At 40.7% G+C, this 18,162-nt stretch overlaps 1 protein-coding gene across 3 annotated transcripts in view; it reads right to left on the bottom strand.

Annotated features, from left to right (window-relative positions):
• The window catches only part of SUSD1 (sushi domain containing 1), a 130,242-nt gene that overhangs the window by 27,327 nt on the left and 84,753 nt on the right, over positions 1 to 18,162 (bottom strand). For all 3 annotated transcript variants that reach the window (XM_043927937.1, XM_043927936.1, XM_043927935.1), the window contains exons 11-12: positions 7,369 to 7,460; positions 4,592 to 4,778 (exon numbers count right to left, since the gene is read on the bottom strand). In XM_043927937.1, coding sequence (XP_043783872.1) covers positions 4,592 to 4,778; positions 7,369 to 7,460 — 279 coding nt within the window. The remainder of the gene's footprint in view (positions 1 to 4,591; positions 4,779 to 7,368; positions 7,461 to 18,162) is intronic.

Below are 18,162 nucleotides of genomic sequence, written 5' to 3'. Positions count from 1 at the left end.
TGTGAAGAGTCAACTCATTGGAAAAGACCCTGATGCTGGGAAAGGTTGAAGGGAGAAGAAGCGGGTGGCGGAGGATGAGATGGTTAAATAGCATCACTGACTCAATGGACATGAATCTGGGCAAATTTCGGGACATAGCAGAGGACACAGGAGCCTGGCATGCAACCTCTATGGGGTCACAAAGAGCTGAACGTGACTGAGCAACTGAACAACAACAGAAAACAGCATGACCTGTGTGTGACAGCTCTTCTGACCCTTTGGGTCTACATCAAGGATGAACGTTCCTTCCTTCCCTTGACCTAAAGGGTATATGAATGAATGGTGGGGCTACTCTGAGGAATTCCCATCAACAGGCTGCCTGCGGAAGCATGTGGGCCGTAAGTCAGAAGCACTGTGATCGCCTCTCGATTTCACCACCCTTCTCACCAGCACCCTCTTTGGTTTTCAATGCAACACTTGCCTCTGTCCTTCAACATTCCAAAAACTTTCATTCTCCCCTGAGGTCAGCAATATATTTAAAGCGCATGCTTTCATCTTGTTCCCATCAGTAAGATTTAACTTAACGTAAGACACTCAGAATGGAAATTCCATACACTTTTCTTCTGGGAAACCAGCTGCTGCCTGTTCCAGGTTCAACCCCCTTGCCTCTCACATTTTTGGTAAAATTCAAAAGTTTACGATTTTACTAAAACAAGAGTCCCATCTTAGGCAACGAAGCATACCTCTTCTTCATTAAAGAGAGGGCGTGGGCCCTGTTCTTCTCTGGTGTGTTTGCTTAGAACTTTCACACTTTTTTAAAATTGCAAATTCTTTAAAGTGGGGTATATAGGGAAAACAGGCAGGCAGGGTCTCAATGAATTCAAATAGCTCAACAGTGCCCCCTGGTGGCCACGAGCACAGATACAGGGTGTGTGAGCTACCAGGCTGAGTTTCTTGTATAAAACAAGGTATAAATGAGTCTCATCAAGATGAAACTCTCTCTCTCAAATCAAAACATATGAAATGCTAATATGAATCAGCAATGCAAAACATTCAAACAGGAGAAGGACCAAAGAGTAGGCGACTGAATAGTGATTCATCTTGATAAATCACCATGGGAAGAAATACTCAAATTGAACATTTCCTTCCAACTCACCAGCTGGTGAATTCTTTTTTGGTCTAAAGCTTCTATTAACTAACCAGGCACTTTCTCAATGCCAATACCACCCGCTGGCCATTTTGAGATTAGTCTTCATATGCGTTCATTACAAAAATATTTCTTTGCTGTGCTATCATTGTCTTTACGTGGGCTAGCACGATCCTTATGTGTTGGGGATTCAAGGCAGAACACACAGACAAAAATCTCTGCCATCAGAGTGCTCCTATTTTAGTAGGGGAAAGAAAACAAACAAGTAAAATTCAAAATACAAGTTCTGAAATGAGTTCTGTGAAGAAATTCAAACAGAGGAAATGGATAGAGAGAGATGGAGTGGTGATGGGGAGGTGATTTTTGAAAGGATGAATTTGAGCAGAAACCTGAGTGATAGGGCTTCCCTGGTGGCTCAGGTGTAAAGAATCTGCCTGCAATGCAGGAGATGCGGGTTTGATCCCTGGGCCAGGAAGATCCCCTGGAGAAGGAAATGGCCACCAGCTCCAGTATTCTAGCCTGGGACATCCCATGGTCAGGAGCCTGGCGGGCTGCAGTCCATGGGGTCGCAAAAGAATTGAAAATGACTTAGCGACTACACAACAATAACAACACGTGGAGAGAGTATCTCAGGATGAGTACGCACCCGATGGAAAGACCTGGATGCAAGGACAAGTCTGACCCGTTTAAGAAATAGCAAGGAAGGTAGGGAGGCAGCTGATGCTTAGCGAGAGAGAGGGCAGAGGGAGATGAGGTCAGTGAGGTAGGCAAGGGCCAAACTACATGTTCCAGGGTCAGGCACATGGATTCTATTCCAACACCAATGCAAACTCATCCAGCAGTTTTGAGCTGGGTATGACATGTTCCTATGTGAATGTTTTTCTTTTTTTATTAATTTTTTTATTGGAATATAGTCAATTTACAATGTTGTGTTAGTTTCAGATGTACAGCAAAGTGAATAAGTTTTAAATATACATATATCCACTCTTTTTTTAGATTCTTTTTCCATACAGGTCATTACAGAGTATTGAGTAGAGTTCTTTGTGCTATACAATAGGTCCTTATTTGTTATCTATTTTAGTCTACGGCCATACCACCCTGAACGTGCCCGATCTTGTCTGTTATCTATTTTATATGTAGTTGTGAAAGTAAAAGTCACTCAGTCGTGTCCGACTCTTTGCGACCCCATGGACTATACAGTCCATGGAATTCTTCAGGCCAGAATACTGGAGTGGGTAGCCTTTCCCTTCTCCAGGGGATCTTCCCAACCCAGGGATCGAACCCAGGTCTCCCACATTGCAGGCAGATTCTTTACCAGCTGAGCCACAAGGGAAGCCCAAGAATACTGGAGTGGGTAGCCTATCCCTTCTTCAGCAGATCTTTCCAACCCAGAGATCAGGCTGGGGTCTCCTGCATTGCAGGCAGATTCTTTACCCACCGAGCTATCAGGGAAGCCCTATATATGGTTGTGTGTACATGTCAACCCCAATTTCCCAATTTATCCTGCCCATCCTTTCTCCCCAGTAACTATAAGTTTGTTTTTTATATCTGTGACTCCATTTCTGTTTTGTAAATAAGTTCATTTGTAGCATTTTTTAGATTCCACATATAAGCAACATTACATATTTGTTTTTCTCTGTCTTTTTTACTTCATTCAGTATGATACTTTGTATGATCTTCTTAAATATTTTTTTATTTCAATTTTTTAAATTTTTTTAATGCTTTGGCTGAGCTGTGCGACATGTGGGATTTTAGCTCCCAGGGATCGAATCCACGTCCCCTACATTAGAAGCGTGACATCTGAACCACTGGACTGCCCAGCAAATCCCTTGAGTGATCTTTTTAAAGCTCTGGTGAAGATGAAGACAGCAGCAGGTGACAGGCAACTGTGAAAGCAAGGAGAAGATTTAGAAGCTATTGCAAGAGTCCAAGCAAGAAGTTGCTGGCTTGGATTAAGTTGCTAGTTGTAAAGGCAAAGGGGGTAGAAGTGGTTGGATTCATAATGTTTATTTCAGAAACAAGCCAGCTTGTTAGGGACTAGAAACTGGTGGGAGAAGCAGAATCAATTAGAATTACTTTATGGCTTGAGCAGTCAGTGAATAGGAATGCCAATAACTGAGACAGAAGCCTGGGGGGAAAACGGATTTGTAGGGTAAAGACAGAGATCCGAAATCAAAAGTTCTATTGGTCTTGCTTATTAAATGTTCAAATAGGATATGGGAGACAGGAAGATAAATGGAGCTCAGAGGAGAGAACGTGACTAGGACACATATTTGGGGATTGTCAAAATACAGGTATTGTTTGTAGCCATGAGATGTAGAGATCACTGAGGCAGAAAGGGTAATGAAGTAAAAGGATGAGAAGGCAGAGGGCGGGGCAACATTAAAGTCGATGGAACTGGTGAAAAAGACTGGGAAAGAGGAGCCGGCAAGGCAGCAGGATCCAAGAGCCAAGAGAAAAGGTGTTTCAAGGAGGGGATGCCAAATGCTGTACAGAAAATCAGGTAAGAATAAAACTGGCCGGTGGATTTGGCAAGACAGAGACACTCCCAGTAAAGCATTGAGAACAAATGCCTCTGGACTGGAAACAGTTAAAGACAGAAGAGGAGGTAAGGATGTGGCGCCTCCACAACATTCTTCCAAGGAGTTTCATTGTAAACAGGGGCTGAGGAAAGACAGAACAGCTGCAGGGAATATGGGATCCAAAGAAGTATGTCTATCTTTGTTTTCATTTAAAAAGGAGATATGACAACGTACCAGTGCAGTGGTGGGACTCGTTCTTTACTAGGGGAACAGATGAGGCAAGAAGGGATGGCAGGATTAAGGGAAGACTGAGAGTTGGGACGAAGAAAGAAGATAAAATATAGGTTCTGCCTGCAGGCAGCCCTGGGAGATTTTGGGACTAGAAAGTCCTCGCCTGACTACTTCTAATTTACCAGGGAAATAAGACACAAGAAACTAATACTCTGATAATTAGCTCAGAGTGTGTGTGTTGGGGGGCTGGAGGACACACACAGATTTGAGGAGAGATGAGAAAATGAGTGCAAAGTGATTTTCTAGGGTACTAGGGTGGGACTGCCAGTCATTCTCCCTGAGAGGGTAACCCTACTCTTAAGGTATCTGTAACAGAATGAAAAATATGTTACTGAGAAAAAAACAATCATAGGACAAATTCTCCTTAAGGATGAAATAGTTCAAATATCCAGAAGGAACGTAACCAACACTCATGGACACACTACCCAGATTTATTCAATGCTGCTATTTTGTTTCAGATATCTTTTTAAAAAATAAAACATTACAGCTTCAGGGAAGTCCCTTGAGAACCTCTCTCCAATCTCATATCCTTCTTCCTCTTTGTCTTCAAGTTCGTCATATAGTGATAAAAAGTAATAGTGTGCCTCTTTGTTTGAGCCTATACAGCTCTGCGGTGATTTCGTTCGTCCAAATGCTGTTATTCAAGATTTACCTGTTATCTGGGTTGTTAGGGAGATGACCACAGGAAGCTCAGAAGACAAAGCCTGGATGCTGACACTGTAGTTGGTACCTGGACTCAGGTCCAAACACGTCTCAGGAGTCTGACTGCTGGCAGTGATATTAAAGATCATTTCCTGGGCAAATCCTTTTTGATACCATCTCTGGCCCCAAATGTGGACCTGAAACAGAAAAGTTCACCAGGTAAACTACTAGCTTGAAAGGCTGAATGCCTGGATACTTACTTTTTCTCATGAACACTCTTGCTCTCCATTCTAAAGTTCCTCTAAAAAGTGAAATACATTATGTGGTGTCCCGGATGGGAGGAGGGTTTGGGAGAGGACGGATATATGTATATGAATGGCTGAGTCCCTTCACTGTTCACTGGAAACTACCAGAACATTGTCAATCAGTTATACCCCAATACAAAATAAAAAGTTTAAAGTTTGAGAAAACAAATATGAAATACAAGTAGAGCTGTAATACTATAAATATTTGGGAAGTCCATAATTACAATATCATCAGTAAAGTGAATATTTTTTTAAATCAAAATGCACGACAGGCCCTGAAACTGACAAGTTTCGCCTTTTTTATTCCCACACACACAATGGCACATGCTCAGTGAGAAAGCCTGTTGGCAAAACTGCAGAAGCAAGGCCAGAGAACAATTTCCTAGGAAAAAAAAAGCTAAGAAGCTGAACTAAGGCGTCTCCAGGGCAGGGTGTGAGTTAGGATATGCCTAGCTGGTCTGGTAAGACCTGGGAAGGGTTTTTCTCCTCTGCTCACCACCTTCTGACACTCCCAACATCTGGGCCAATAGATGCACTTTTCTTTCTACTTAATTTCTTCTAGCAGCTGCTTATCCCATGGTCTATGCCTTTGTTACAAACATATTTGGCTTTAAAAGTTCCCCTTGACCCTCTAGGCAACACATTCAGACCCTTATCAGAGGCAGTGGTGCAGACAGACATACACCCATGAAAAGTCACTGGCTTCCTTCCATGGATACTGCTTGAACGTTGGCTCTGTATCAGGCTATGTTACACAGAGAAATTCTCATGTCTTTCTCATCAATCCCCAAAGTCTTCTGACTTCAAATATGCAGCAGAAATATCCACTTTCTCACTTCTTCTTCTTTTTTTCTATTTTTAGAATTGTGCTGTTTTTATTTGTTTTTATTTTTATTGGAGTATAGTTAATTTACAATGTTGTGTTAGTTTCAGATGCACAGCAAAGTGAATAAGTTATACATATACATATATCCACTTTTTTGAGATTCTTTTTCATATAGGTCATTAGAGAGTATTGAGTAGGGTTCCCTGTGCTGTACCCCAGGCTTTTACTAGTTATCTATTTTATATATGGTAGTATGTATATGCCAGAGAAGGCAATGGCACCCCACTCCAGTCCTCTTGCCTGGAAAATCCCATGGATGGAGGAGCCTGGTAAGCTGCGGTCCATGGGGTCACTAAGAGTCGGACACGACTGAGCAACTTCACTTTCACTTTTCACTTTCCTGCATTGGAGAAGGAAATGGCAACCCACTCCAGTGTTCTTGCCTGGAGAATCCCAGGGACGGGGGAGCCTGGTGGGCTGCCGTCTGTGGGGTCTCACAAAGTCGGACACGACTGAAGCGACTTAGCAGCAACAGCATGTATATGCCAGTCCCTGGGTCTCCCAGGTGGCACTAGAGGTAAAGAACCTGCCTGCCAATGCAGGAGCCGTAAGAGATGTGCGTTCGATCCCTGGATCGGGAAGACCCCCTGGTGGAGGGCATGGCAACCCACTTCAGTATTCTTGCCTGGAGAATCCCAGGGACAGAGGAGCCTGGTGGGCTACGGTCCATAGGGTCCCACAGAGTCAGACATGACTGAGCCAACTAGCGTGCACACACGCATGTCAGTCCCAGTCTCCCGATTTATCCCTCCCTCTTATCCCCAACCCCTAGTTCGTGTATACACTTTTTTCAAACTGGAGGATCATTGCTTTACAACGTCGTGTTGGTTTCTGCCATACAACAACGCGAATCAGCCGTAAGTATACACGTGTCCCCTCCCTCTTGAAGCTCTCTCCCACCACTCCACACCATCCTGCCCATCTAGGTTGTCACAGAGCACTGGGCTGAGCCTTCTTTATTATAGGGCAACTTCCCACTAGCTATCTGTTTTATATATGCTAATGTATATATTTCAACGCTACCCTCTCAATTCAGTCCATCCTCTCCTTCCCCTGCTATATCCACAAGTCTGTTCTCTATGTCTGATAGGCATTAGTACCTGCAAATAAGCATTAGTATCTTTTTTTTTTAGATTCCACACATAAATGATATCATATGATTTCTGTCTTTCTCTGTCTGACTTATTCACTCAGTATGACAATCTTTGGATCCATCCATGTTGATGCAAATAGCATTAGTTTGTTTCTTTAATGGCTGAGTAATAGTCCATTGTATATTTCTACCACATCTTTATCTATTCCTCTGTTGATGGACATTTAGGTTGCTTTCATGCCCTGGCTACTGTAAATAGTGCTACAATGAACATTAAGGTGCATGTATCTTTTCGAATTATGCTTTTCTCTGGGTATTTGCTCAGCAGTGGGATTCCTGGCTCATGTGGATTCCTTGCTTCTTATTGCAATTGTCACTCTAAATCTTTCATTGATTATGGAAACTATCTAAGTAGTTTGTTTGTTTGGTTGGTTGGTTGATATTTTTTGAACCTCCCACATAAGACAAACACCTAAAAAAAAGAGTAAGTTTCAGTAACTTACTAAATACATCTCCTCTATATCAGCTGTCTTCATACTTCTCCATCTCAAGCAGGTTTCATTAAATATTGAAATGTTACTGATGGTTTGTTTTACTGCAAGAGGAAAAGAATGAGAAATCAACTTACACCTTATACCAAAATACTACTTTCTAACTGAACAATCTTCCAAAGATAAGCATTTACAAGAGGATGACTTCTGCAGTATTTCAATTTAGAAATTAGTGGTAGCAGTCCAAGAAACTCCACTTTTATATTCCTGTAAACTCAGTCCTGATGAAAGATTCACAATCAAAAGATACCCAACCAGAAGAGCCTTCTTAAAAATTATTTAAGTTTATTCACTGCAAATTTCTTTGGTTTCCTAAGCTAAAACTCATTGTCCTTGCCTTGGACAAACCTCATTAGACAAAAAAGCACCAGTTTGAAATTCTGAGCTGAGAACAACGTTTCAGCAGAGAATTGAGAACTTCTCCCTGAGGAAATAAAAAAGGCCACCTCAAACAGTCAGGCTTTTCATGATGGAAAGTGGGGAATGGTCTCTCTTGGTTTGGGCTTCCTCATCTTTTATTACCAAAGAACCATTTGTTGGTCTCTGCTCAATGTCACAGTAATCAATCCAAAAGATAGTTCAGATCTGATACCGTGTAATACAGAAGCACATTCTTCAAGCTTTTAAAATAAAGACTGTGAAAGGGTTAATTGATCAGTCATGTCCAGTTCTCTGTGATTCCATGGACTGTAGCCCACCAGGCTCCTCTGTTCATGGGATTCGCCAGGCAAGAATACTAGAGTGGGTAACCATTCCCTTCTCCAGGGGATCTTCCCGACCCAGGGATCAGACCTGGGTCTCCTGCAGTGCAGGCAGACTCTACGACCTGAGTCACCAGGGAAGCCCCAAATAAAGACCAGTTATTCAAATCTCTGGTATCAGAGGTTACTTCCTTCAAAGATGATCCCTGTCCCTAAACTGAAAATGATATATCAGACTTGCTAAGAAGTCTTACAGGAATACTGTGATGATTAATAAGTAATAAAGACAACTCCCAAAGCACCTGAAAAAAAAGAAAATCTCAAGACAGTCAACCCTATTGTGTAAGCCCCTTGACCAACAGGTTCCTTTGAAAGAAGCCAAGCCAATGGACGTGACCCCTTTTTATGGATTGGGCGGCTTTGCCCAAAGAAAACCTGTTCCACAGGTCACAAGCTTTACTTCAAATGTTGTAAGACAGAGTAGGGAAGAAAGTATAGGTGATTCAGGATAAGGCAATCTCGCTATTAGGTATGGAAGATGGTGTTAGAGATAAATAGTAGTGGTTCAAGGAAGCTCACACTTCTTAAATTTTCAAAACATATATAACTTTAATAGTATTTAAACAGTTCCAGATCATACAAAAAGGTAGCAAGTTTCCAATTCATTCAGTATGACGGATAATCGACAATGCCCAAGCTGTACAAGATGGTACAACCACTAACTAAACACGCTATGCCAAACTCACTTATAAATAAATACAAATATACAAAATAAAATAATAATAAATAGAAGTCAGCAATACATTCAAAGAATAATATACTAGAAACAAGGGAGATTTACTCCAGGAATACAGAGATGATCATTATTGGGAAAGATATTAATCTATTAAAAGAGAAAAACCATATGGTCACTTTCATAATCATAATGGTTAATACATTTAATGTACATTCCTTTCTAGAAATCTTCATAAACTAGGATTTAATTTGATAGAAACTCACTGATTTAAAAGAGTGTTTATTGGAAACCACCATACTTACTGGTAAAACAATGAAGCAATTTCTAGTAAAGTTAAGAACAATCCAAGGATGCATGGCCTGACAGCTGCTATTTAGCCCTGTTTCTTGTTGTTTAGCCCCTGAGTCATGTCCGACTCTTTTGCAGCCTTGCCAGGCTCCTCTATACTCAGGAGATTCTAGACAATGCAAGCCTAGGCAATGAAAAGAAGAGCTATAGATGCCAGAAAAAAAGGGATCAAATTATGCCACTGCTAGTGAATTGAAAAGAATCAACTAAAAAACAAATATACAACTGTTTGAAAACAATAGAAAAACAAATAATAGGAATTTGGCAAAGAGCACCCAAAGGTAAGAACATAGAAAAACTAACATATCTGTTTTCTACATATCTGCAAGAACAAGTATGGTGGGCTGAATGATGGTCCCTCCAAAGATGTCCACATCCTAGTTCTAGAGTCTGTATCATGTTACCTTAATGGCATAAAGACTTTGCAAATGTAGTTACAGTGTGGAAGATCATCCTGGATTATCCAGATAGACTCAATGCCGTGACAACAGTTCTTAAAAGAAGGATACAAGATCAGGGCCAGAGAGAAATTTAAGGTTAAACTGAGGGGCTTTAAAGATTGAGGATGAGGCCACAAGCCAAGGAATATAGGCAGGCTCTAAAAACCAGAAAGGGCAGGGAAATGAATTCTCCCTTCGAGCCCCCAGGATGAACATAGGCCTGCTGACACAAGTAAACTAAAACCACAAATTAAACAGAGAAATTAAAAGATCTCTATTCACAAGAGAAGAAACCATGAACAAACTTCAAATACCTAGAAATAAATCTAACTAGAAATGTCCAAGACTTGCACTGTGACAGGAAAAATCAAAATAATACTTTTCTTAAAAAGACATGAGACTTTTCTGATGAACAAGGAAAATAAGGAAACAATGAACAAGCTGGGGAAACAGCATAAACAAGCCTAAAAGAGGTAAGCAATCTTGATTATTTTTTAGCTGTTCTACAAACACTTGTAGTTAGATTTGTCCTTTACAAAGCTAAACAAAACTAATTACTCTGACTCCTTATAAACTATACTCTGCACCTGGCATTATTCTCTTGTAGCATTCTACATTTCAAAAAGGTCACAGGTCAATAACTTCAGAGACACCAGACCTGGTTGCTGTAGCCATTTTGAAATTTTACCAAAAAAAAAGCAAAACATTCATTAGGATATAAAATTTTCCCTATCTCCCAGACAGCAGGACACAGCTCTTGAAGCACTAGCCTACTGTGTTACCCCTTTTCCTGGCAAAGAATAAATCTACTTTTTTATTTTCTCCAAACTCTGTCTCCATTATTTCTATTTGGCATCAGTTGCACAGGGAGTCAAGATTTTGGCAACAACATGAAGATTTTTTTTCTCTGAAGGACATGAAAGAAAACAATAAAGAGAAAAATGCCACATCCTTGAATGGGAAGATAGGAAAGTGCAGATACCGATTCTCCACCAAGTAATCTACAAGTGGAATGTACTTCCAAAGGTGATTCCAATGGTCCTTCTTGGAATAAGTTTACTCATTCATTCAGTAAATATTTAGAAAATTTTCACAATGTGCCAGGCATGCTTTGGAGCAGGATAAAGTGGTGAGAAAATGAAGTCCCTGCACCTAATGGAATTCATTCTAGTGAGAAAGGCAGAAAATACACAAGTGAAAAAATAAATCTTAAAATATAATCTTGGGACTTCCATGGTAGTCCAGTGGCTAAGACTGCGCTTCCAAGGCAGGGGGCCTAGGTTGAATCCCTGGGAAGGGAACTAGATCCTGCATGCCACAAATAACTGTAATGTTATAGTAATGGTGGGTCCGCAATTCCTTCTGTTCACAGGAAACATCTCACTGGTTAAATTTAGGTCCATGTTGGTCAGAGAGTGACTCTCTCCAGATTCCCTTCTTTCCATCCAAGGAGCTCACAGTTTGAACTAAAGGTAGGCTGAATCCCTGCTGAGCTCCCTTGGAGTGGAAAAGGATCCCCAGTAGAAGACAGCTCATTCTGAATCCTTTCCTACCCCACTCTCTGATCCTTTGCTATATTAAATATTATACATGCCCTGACTTTCATTCAAATTGTCATTCTCTGCTTCATTTTCAGTGGTCACTCTGCCTTCTCTCTCTCCTTTCCCCATCCACAGGGCCAATCTAAGCTAGAAGCCTAAAGCTGAAAAACCAGATCTGCAAGAATGACGCAGAGAAGAAAAATTCTGGCTCTTAGTTCATGAGATTCTTAGAAATTATGCTTCAGCTTTGTTAATGCAGAGAAGCAACTCTGGGTAAAATCAGTCATTACTTTCTCAGGGCTCCCAGGGTCCCCTGCAACTTCAAACTACACTTTACGCATTATATTACTATGTATGTATAATTATGCATTTGTGTATTATGAAACACTATGTCTCATTCATCTTTGTACACCTAGTGTCCAGGACAGTGGCGAGCGTGGCATTCCCTACTGTTAAAATGTAAGCAATCAGCAATAAGAGGAAATCTAAGCACCTGATTTACTGGGAGTGTGAAAGTTGCTCAATCATATCTGACTCTTTGCGATCCCATGCACTGTAGCCTGCCAGGCTCCTCTGTCCACGGAATTCTCCTGACAAATACTGGAGTGGGTTGCCATGCCCTCCTCCAGGGAATCTTCCCAACTCAGGGATGGAACCCAGGTCTCCTGCATTGCAAGTGGATTCTTCACCAGCTGAGCTACCAGGGAAGCCCCTACCTGATATATTAACCAAATGGAATACAGGTACTATGAATAAGACATGGCTCCTGCCCTTAATATGTATTTAATCTAGAAGTTACACACTATATTAAAATAACAAAAATATAAAGGAGTATATAATAAATGTCATAAGATAAATTTAAGTCACAGTTAACATTTGATAAATGTTAACTTATTAACTTGTTAACTTATTACTTAGATGTTTATTGTGTATCACATATTATGCGGTTTTCCATGGGCATTAACCCATTTAGTCTCACAACAAATCCATAACGTTATTCCCATTTTTATACTTAAGGCAGTTTAGCCACATGATGTTACATAACTTGCTTAAAGGCACAGAGATTGTAAACAGCAGATCTGAGATCTGAATTTAGATAACCTGACTCCAGAGTAACTGTGCCAAACTCCTCCCAATATTTCCTCCTAGAAAAGAGTATGGGAATTCAGAAAGAAGAACATGTACTTTCAGTTGAGGGGATCATGAAAGAAGGGAATATAGGAACTGAAGAAGAGGGTGAGGGTTCCAGGCAGAAGAAATGGCAGGAGAGCAGAGATTTGGAGGCAGAAAGTTCGCACTTAAGAGTTTATTACAGGGCTTCCCTGGTGGCTCAGTGGGGAAGAATCTACGGGCCGATGCAGGAGACACTGGCTGGATCCCTGATCCGGGAATATCCCACTTGCCACAGAGCGACTGAGCCCGGGTACCAGAACTACCAAGCCTGTGCTCTGAAGCCCACAAACTCTAGAGCCCATGCTCCACAACAAGAGAAGCCTCCGCAACCAGAGGCCCGCGCCCTGCAAGGAAGAGAAGCCCCCGCCCGCCGCAACCAGGGAAAAGCCTGTGCAGCAGCAAAGACCCAGCACGGCCAGAAATAAATTTTCAAAAAAAGAGTCCATTAAGATTAGCGTTCCAGTTACTTCACTGATAACGGTGGCCCCTTAAATTCAAATCTCTCCATACATTCTCCAAAATATACTTCAGATCAACTGGAAAAGCGGACAAATCAACATAAAACCAATGCTGTCATCACAACTGGAAGACAAAACTGCAAACTTTAAATCACCTTTTATGAAAAAATGAATAGCAAATCCCAGCAAAGCTATCTCTCAATTGCCCACACATCATTCTAGAGAGGGAGGGGGCTCTAGAAGAGACCAGTGAAAGAGAAGAGGGAAGCAAAGGACCCAATCATGAGTCAGAGTCACTCCCAGAAAGAGAAATTCCACCTTAAGGGTGAAAATACTGAAAAAGAGACCTGGGATATCAGAGTATTAACTACAAGCAAACGATGAAAAATCTATGAGACTTCAGGTCAAACCAGTCCATCCTAAAGGAAATCAACCCTGAATATTCACTGGAAGGACTGAAGCTGAAGCTCCAATAATTTGGCCACGTGATGCAAAGAGCCGACTCATTGGGAAAGACCCTGATGATGGGAAAGATTGAGGGCAGGAGGAGAAGGGAGCAACGGAGGATGAGATGGTTGGATGGCATCATCGACTCAGTGGATATGAACCTGAGCAAAGTCTGGGAGATAGTGAGGGACAGGGAAACAGTGTGCTGCAGTTCATGGGGTTGCAAGGAGTCAGACACAACGTGGCAACTGAACAATGAGAAAGGTGTTGCTTCTGGGAAAGAAGAGAATAAAAAGGAAGGAATAGGTATCCTTTGGAAACTATGTGGTGACAGGAAAAAGAAGTGCAGGGAAAAGGTAAGATCCGATCAGGCCAAAGTGAAAGTTGCTCAGGCAAGTCCGACTCTTTGCAACCCCATGGACCATACAGTCCACGCAATTCTCCAGGCCAGTACACCAGAGTGGGTAACCGTTCCCTTCTCCAGGGGATCCTCCCAACCCAGGGATCGAACCCAGGTCTCCTGCATTGAAGGCGGATTCTTTACCAGCTGAGTCACAAGGGAAGCCCCTATAAGTCAAAAGAGAACCCAAAATAGAAGAATACAGATAAACTACAACCACTTTTATAAAGCAAAAGGAAGCATAAGAAAGGATACAGGAAATACAAGAGCAGAAATTAATGATGTAGAGCAATAGTCACAAAATGTTTCTATAGAGGGTCCAATAGTAAATATTTTAGGTTTTCTAGATCAGACGGTTCTGTTAAAACTACTCAATCCTTGCTTTGTAGCACAAAAGCAACCACAGACAATATGTAAATAAACGACTTGACGGTGTTCCAATAAAACTTTATTATGAAATCAGATGACAGCCAGATTTGACCCATGGTCCACACTTTGCTAATCCCTGATGTGGAGTAGACCTAATTGTGGACACAAATAGCAGATCTAATTAATAAAAAAAAGAATCTTGACTTTTTGAAAATACTTATTGAAATAGACAACTGCTAACTAATCAGCTAGAAAATAGGAAGGAAAAAATCAAGTAAAAAAAGAGAAATAATCTTTGAAATAAAAGAAAATTCCAAAAATTAATTTTGCAGACCACTATGCAAATAAATTTTGAAAACAGATAAAATGGGTAATTCCTAATACAGTTTACCAAAATGGGCTCCACTAGACATTAAAAGCTGAAACAGACCAATTTCCATAAAAAAATATTGAGAACGTTATCAAGGAACTAACACAGAAAATCCCTAGGCCTAGACTGTTACCCAAAGGAATTCTACCAAACCATCCGAGAACAGGTAATCCAAATGCTTCATAAATTGTGATGATGAAGGAAACTTTCCAAATTATTTTTATGAAACAAGGAAAATACTAATGTCTAAACCTGATGGGGATAGTGCAGAAGAAGAGAGAAAACTATAAATTGGCATCACTTATGAATATTGGTGCAAAAATACTCAAAGAAAAGTAAGAAACAGAATATAATGCCATATAAAAAAATAATATACTATGACCAAGTGGGATTTATTTCAGGAAAAGGGGAGCAAAAGAGAGAACACGAGAGAGAAATTTGAAATTATATCAAATTAAAAAGTCACAAGGAAATGAAAAGAAAAAAGAACATCTAGTAATTAGGTTTCCTTTGTATTGTATTAATGGATAGGGTAAACTAAGAAGTAAGTGGTCTTTTGTCTGATTTCAGCCAAGGAGAGAGCCTTGGAACCTCTTTGTCTGTACATATGATTAGAATATGGTGGCCCTAAAGAATGAGATGAACCTATTGCATCTAGAGCCATTTAAAATCCATTTAGTGATGAGTTCCAATTCCAAAGAACTTATTCACCTTTATTTATCCTCTGAGTATGGTTCTACCTAGCTGGATCTACAATATCATTATCTTATAAAGAACAATCATTTTCTCTCTCCATTTTTGGCATATTACAGAAGACTGGCTATTCCATGCAAAATATATGCTGATTTTTAGCTTGGCCAATGGCAAGTATGAGTTTCTCAGGCTTATGGCTTATAAGAGACGCAGGCTGACTTCAGACATACCTTTTCCACCCAGAAATGTTATTACAATATTTATCATTCTGTGGAAAAATATCAGAAACCATGTTAAATTATTTGCGGTCTTTACTATTTTTTGTTTGGACTTCAATTCTGTGAACAGCAATCAGTTACAAGGGAAGTTTTATAAGGTCCCAGGAGATCCCAAATAATGCATGCAGTTAGAAAACCTGCTATCGTAAGCCACTTCATCAGTCAGGCATTCTACCAGGGAATAGAGGAAAAGTGGCATGTTCTTCTTCTTTAGATACTTTTTTAAATTTACCAACACTATTTTAGAAGTAACTAAATGCAAGCAATCCTCTTCTAAAGAGAACAGAGAAACCAGCATTCTCTTAGTCATAAATGATACGGTTTTAAAACCTCTAATTAGGAGCAGCCTAAATAGACAGTTGGTTTTTCGAGGTAAATATTGTCAAGAAAAAAATGGCTAGAAATCAACTATCTGGAAAGCACAGTTACTATTTTTATAGCCCTTCTATAACTCTATAAATAGGGTATCATTTTAGTTGTCCTTGATGTACATTTCACAGTTTGTCTTAGAAGGATATAACGGTTGTTCAAAGTTGAGAGTTCATTATTTTGTTGAAATTTTTCCTAAGACAAATTTGGTATCTAGTTACAACCACCATGAGATTTTCAGGCTAAAAGTATGTGATCACATTGTAAGGACAGGAACTGAGATTCAACCATGGAGGGCAGATCTGTACATTTCCCTTAGCTTAGCTCCCTAGACTCGGCTTAGCCCCATAACGGAGGCAGGCAGCCTTCTTTTTGGGCACAGATCCTTGTAATTCAACTGGCAACACAGATCAACTGTTTCCTAGGGATGGATGAGACAGAATCATCTGAACACATGGGCCCCATCATTTATTAAGCAGCAATATTTAGGAAACATTTCCTGAAAAACATGGACTCCAGTTCATTCCTCCAAATAATCTAATCATACCCTTGAATCAAGTCAGATCAGCAGACCACAGGCATTTCTAAGGCACCTTTCCTTGCCCACTCCACAATGAATTGCGCTTTTCTAAAATACAGTGAGCCATGTTGAGGGCCAATATAAGAAACAGCATCATAAAATCCTCATAAAATGCTGCTCAAACACTGGATTACTTATGAAACCCCCCAGAAATTTCTATATGTTGAAAATAACTTTACTTCTTTCCAAAAACACCATTTGTTGTAACCTTGTTGTAATAAGTCATGTGATGGCTCCCTTTCTGACTGGAAGGGGTTGAAAACTTAAACCTAAATGTGCGAGCCACTGATGAAAAAGTAAATAGATTACAAGGATATGAATCATTCTTAGCCTTCTTCTGACATCTTTTTTAGGTCTCTGACTTTGCTTTACATTCTTCTTCAGGTTACATCCTTATTTTATATACCCATGCAGGTCACTTAGCTTTCCTGTGGCTCAGATGGTAAAGAATCTGCCTGCAATGTGGGAGACCCAGGTACTATCCCTGGGTCGGGAAGATCTGCTGGAGGAGAAAATGGCAACCCACTCCAGTATTCTCACCAGGTTAATCCCACCGACTGAGGAGCCTGGTGGGCTACAGTCCATGGGGTCACAAAGAGTCGGACACAACTGAGCAACTAATACTGTCCCCATGATACAGGTCACTTACAGTCCTAGAAAAAAAAGATGGGCTATAAATAAAAACTTTTGTTTGAAAAAAAATCTATATTTAACATTAATGCAATACATCACAAAGGAAAGATCAATAGATTGGACTGCATAGAAACCTCAAACCTTTATACATCAAAGACATCATAAACAAAATTTTAAAAAATGATAAAACAGGAGAAGTATTTGACACAAATAAGTTGACACCAATAATAAACTTTTACTCTATGAATAAGTTGTATATATCAATGAGAACACAGAATTGAATAGATAAATGAAATAACAATGGTAAAGAAATCAATCAAGAAATTTGGATGTTGAAATATATGAATTTGGAGGAACTTAGAGTTACTTTCCTAACATACACTCCTAGAACTAGAATGGACCTTTCCCAATCAACTCTCTAACATTCCAGAGGCCATGTGTTTTAAAGCTTGCTAGTTACCTGTCTCCTGATTTTTACAAAAGAAAGAACAATTTTGGCCTCTCTCCACTCCCTACTCACTAATCCTCAAGGAATGAACAGTAAATATGTAATCTGACAGGTGAGAGGAAGGCTCCTATTCCTTCAGTCACATTTCCTAGTGGGTGGAGTTCATATGTCATAGGTGACTGCCCAAAGAAGCAGATCCTTGCTGTCTGGGACCTGCCTAGGCTCAGGCGCAAGGGACATGTGTATCTCGTCTCCGAGAAGTGAGTAACCGGTCTCTGCCCACTCCTTCTCCTCGGATCGTCAGCCTGAGACTGGGTGGGTGAGCCAGGCAAGGTGCCCTGGGCAGACCCAACTACCCAAACTTCCAGGGGAAAGACAGTAGGAAACCCCGTTTGGCCACACATATCTAAGCTTCATTCTCCAGTATCACTCTCACTAGAACTGTGTTGGGGTAATTCCTGGGAACTTGCTCAGGCAAATAAAGTCGATGCTTTACTTCCCATGTGTCAGTCTGCAGAAGTGGGGTAGGTAGGATTCATGCTCTTTCACCTGCAACATGTGAATACGCTGGGGTTATATAAAGACAAGAGCCACCACCAGGGTGCAGAGCATCACTGGGAAAGATGGAGGCTCTTGGTCTCTATACCTAGAACTGCAAGAACAGATCAAGCACTGAGACTTCCCTGGTGGTCCAGTGGTTAAGACTGTGCTCCCGGTGCAGGGGGCCTGGGTTCCATCCCTGACCAGGGAACTAGAGCCCAT

Source organism: Cervus elaphus, chromosome 16 (assembly GCF_910594005.1).
Source record: "Cervus elaphus chromosome 16, mCerEla1.1, whole genome shotgun sequence".
NCBI lineage: Eukaryota > Metazoa > Chordata > Mammalia > Artiodactyla > Cervidae > Cervus > Cervus elaphus.
This window is presented reverse-complemented; position numbering and strand designations above follow the sequence as displayed.